We start from the raw sequence: 3,051 nt of genomic DNA on the forward strand, positions 1-3,051 counted from the left end.
TAAAAAAAAATCAATTTCCTTTTAAATAAATACCATTATCCCAATCCATTTTTATACCAATTTCTCTCATTCTACTCCCATTCTTCTCCATTTCTCATCCTTTTTTATAAAAATACTCTATATTTTTTATACAATTCTCTCCCAAACATGAATCCATTCAACCCAAACAACCCCAACCCAAACAACCCCAACCCGAATAATCCCAATCCGAACCAACCTAATTTTTTTTCTAGTCCCGCTTACACTCCGACTATGGATCCTTCGTGGGGACCTTCGCAATTTCCGTTTTCGGGTTTCCAACAAACACCCAACGCCTTCTCACAAATGTCTCAACTACAACAAGTTCAACAATATCAAGCGCTCCAACAAATCATGCAACGCAACACGTTTGAACAACTCCAATCCCAATCGCAACCCCCGGTTCAAGTTGAAGATGATGATGAAGAAGTCGTCCCCGAATCACCACCGCAAGAGCTCACGCGCAAAAAAAAGAAGGGGAAGGGAAAGATGGTTGAACCCGAAACCGCGCAAAAACCGAGAGCAAAGGGGAGGCAATGGACGAAAGTAGAAGAGGAGGCGCTAGCTATGGCGTATACTAAGGCCTCTAATTGCCCGATAGTCGGTATAATTTTTTTTTTTATTTTCGGTTTCTATTTTTTTTATAAAATTTAATTTTTTTTTACTAATGCACTATTTTTTAAATTTTAGGAAACAACCAAACGGGTAGTAGTTTTTGGAAGAAGGCAACGGATAGGTTTAACGCGATTATGGAGCATGGGGAGGCTCGTGATGTCGAATCCGTCTCGGGCAAGTGGCGTAAAATGAGCAAAGTCATCAACAACTTTAACGCGATTTATAACCAAATTTACCTTAATCCTCCAAGCGGGAGTAACGAGCAAGATATTCTTAACCTTGCTATCGCCAAGTGGGACTCCCAAAATCCAACGCCTTTCCCGCACTTCCGAGCATGGAACGTTGTAAGGAAAGAACAAAAATGGAAGCCGGTTCCAAATGAGGTCGCAACGGCCAAACGCACTAAAACTTCTGAGTCCGGAAGCTATAGTGCGGGAGGCTCCACCGCTCGATGTCAAATTGACATAAACGACGACCCGGAAGATGACGAGGATGCGTTGCCCATTCACGAGTCGGAACGTCCCACCGGGAGGGACAAAGCAAAAAAAGAAGCGGCCGGAAAGCGAAAAGTGTCCGGCTCGAGTGGAGGTGGCGGCTCGAGTGGAGGTAGAGGCGAGAAGGCATCGTCAAAAATGGACGACTTGATAAACGAATTCCGTTCGTTCAAAGAGTTCGCGACCGAAAAGTATAGTCACAAGAAAACCGTGTCGTCCGACTATGCTCGAGCGGAAGATTTTAGGATTATGCGGTTGGATCTCGACTCGGTTCCGGAGGATGAACGTGAGGTTTATCGGAGGATGAAGGAAGAGGTGAAAAAAAAATGGACGTCGTAGGTTTTAGGAAACGTAAATTTTTTTATTTTTTATTTTCGGTTTCTTTTTTATTTTTTAGGAAATGTAATTTTTTTTTATTTTCGGTTTCTTTTTTTTTTAGGGAATGTAATTTTTTTTTTATGGAATGAAATTATTTATGTTGTTTGATGTGGTGTTTTTTAAATTTTATAAAGTTTTTATTACCTTGGTTATTAAATTAAACAATAGAAAATTATAAAATAATGAGGTGGGGCCCCATCCTCCATCCCCCTCCATCCCTCATTTGGCTCATCCTCCACGGGCCGTCTACGTGGCGCCTACGTGGAGGCTCATCCCCGTGGGGATGAGCCGAACCATACCCACTAGTCTAATAGGTTACCAGGTCACCATCATGATGTGTCAGGTTTCATTAGCTTTTTTTTAGTTTTATCTTTAATATAATATGAAAAATATGAAGAATGACATAGATTTTTCAAATAAAAAAATCTGAAAAAACATATTTTATTCTAAACTTATAAAACAATTTTAAAAAATATATATGTTCCATGTCACACTCCCAAAATACCACATGCGGTAACCCCCGCTAGGCGTGTGACGTACCAGGATCTAGCCACCAATCACATTGAACTAACCATAATATGTTTAACAAAGTTCCATTCATTAAATAAAACGTTCATAAAATATAATCCAAGTTAAATAGTGACAGCGGAAGTAAATAAAAATTCATTGTTTAAATGTTTCAAAACCCAATGTATATGAATTCAGTAAATAAGACACGCGTAATTAAGCACTGCGACCCATGACCACTCCAGCCATCCAGATAGCAAGTTCCCATCCAAAGTACCTAACGACCTGCGAGCATGCAACAAGTGTGTCAGACAACGCTAGTGAGTTCATAGTTTTACGAAAACGTTTGTTACCAAGTGGTTAGTTTAATCCATTGAATTTAATGTTGATAATACCCCGAATACAAGACGGCTCCTGATTTGCATTGCCGTTTCTCCAATGCTCCTATCAAAGCATTGGTCATGACTAGGTCATTAGTTTACACCCGTCCTCTCAGGTACGGGGTGAGGGTGCCAAACCTAAGTAGCGCTACCAACTAATACCTTGTTACCTCTCAGGTAACCAAACAACACGGAGGGACTTTAATGGTGATAGGATGAGTATATTATCCAACATTCCAGATTTATCCAAAAGACATATTCCTCGTAGGAATACCCATGGTTTACCCAAAACCAATCCCTCTCAGGGATACCCAAAGACTGTCCCAACCACCGGGACGCATGCTCAAGAGAAATGAACTCACCTTGGTTTGCTCGGTATGTTTTAATTACCCGTCCAGTTGGTCAACCCAAACCCTACCGTGGTTACCAAACAATATCAGTTTCGTAATCGTTCAAGTCACATAGTTAACACAGTTTGCATTCATCAACAAGAGCATTGTATGACATATATCAACTACCCAAATCACGCACGAGTACACATCCCATGTGACCACATAACACTTAACAGAGGAATGTCTTAATCACACAATGCAAATCAGGTTTCATATCTCTAGAACAAATCATTATCATGCATCAGTCGATAATCATAAGTATTCACA

At 40.4% G+C, this 3,051-nt stretch overlaps 1 protein-coding gene across 1 annotated transcript; it reads left to right on the plus strand.

The window, feature by feature from the left end:
- Window positions 1-277: 277 nt before the first annotated feature.
- On the plus strand, window positions 278-1,533 carry LOC110887196 (glutathione S-transferase T3-like). The gene is made up of 2 exons (XM_022134988.2): window positions 278-622; window positions 709-1,533. Exons 1-2 carry the CDS (start codon window positions 325-327, stop codon window positions 1,464-1,466), a joined length of 1,056 nt encoding a protein of 351 aa, XP_021990680.1. The 5' UTR covers window positions 278-324; the 3' UTR covers window positions 1,467-1,533.
- The last annotated feature ends 1,518 nt before the right edge of the window (window positions 1,534-3,051 follow it).

The sequence above is a fragment of the Helianthus annuus genome, chromosome 11 (assembly GCF_002127325.2).
Source record: "Helianthus annuus cultivar XRQ/B chromosome 11, HanXRQr2.0-SUNRISE, whole genome shotgun sequence".
Lineage (NCBI taxonomy): Eukaryota > Viridiplantae > Streptophyta > Magnoliopsida > Asterales > Asteraceae > Helianthus > Helianthus annuus.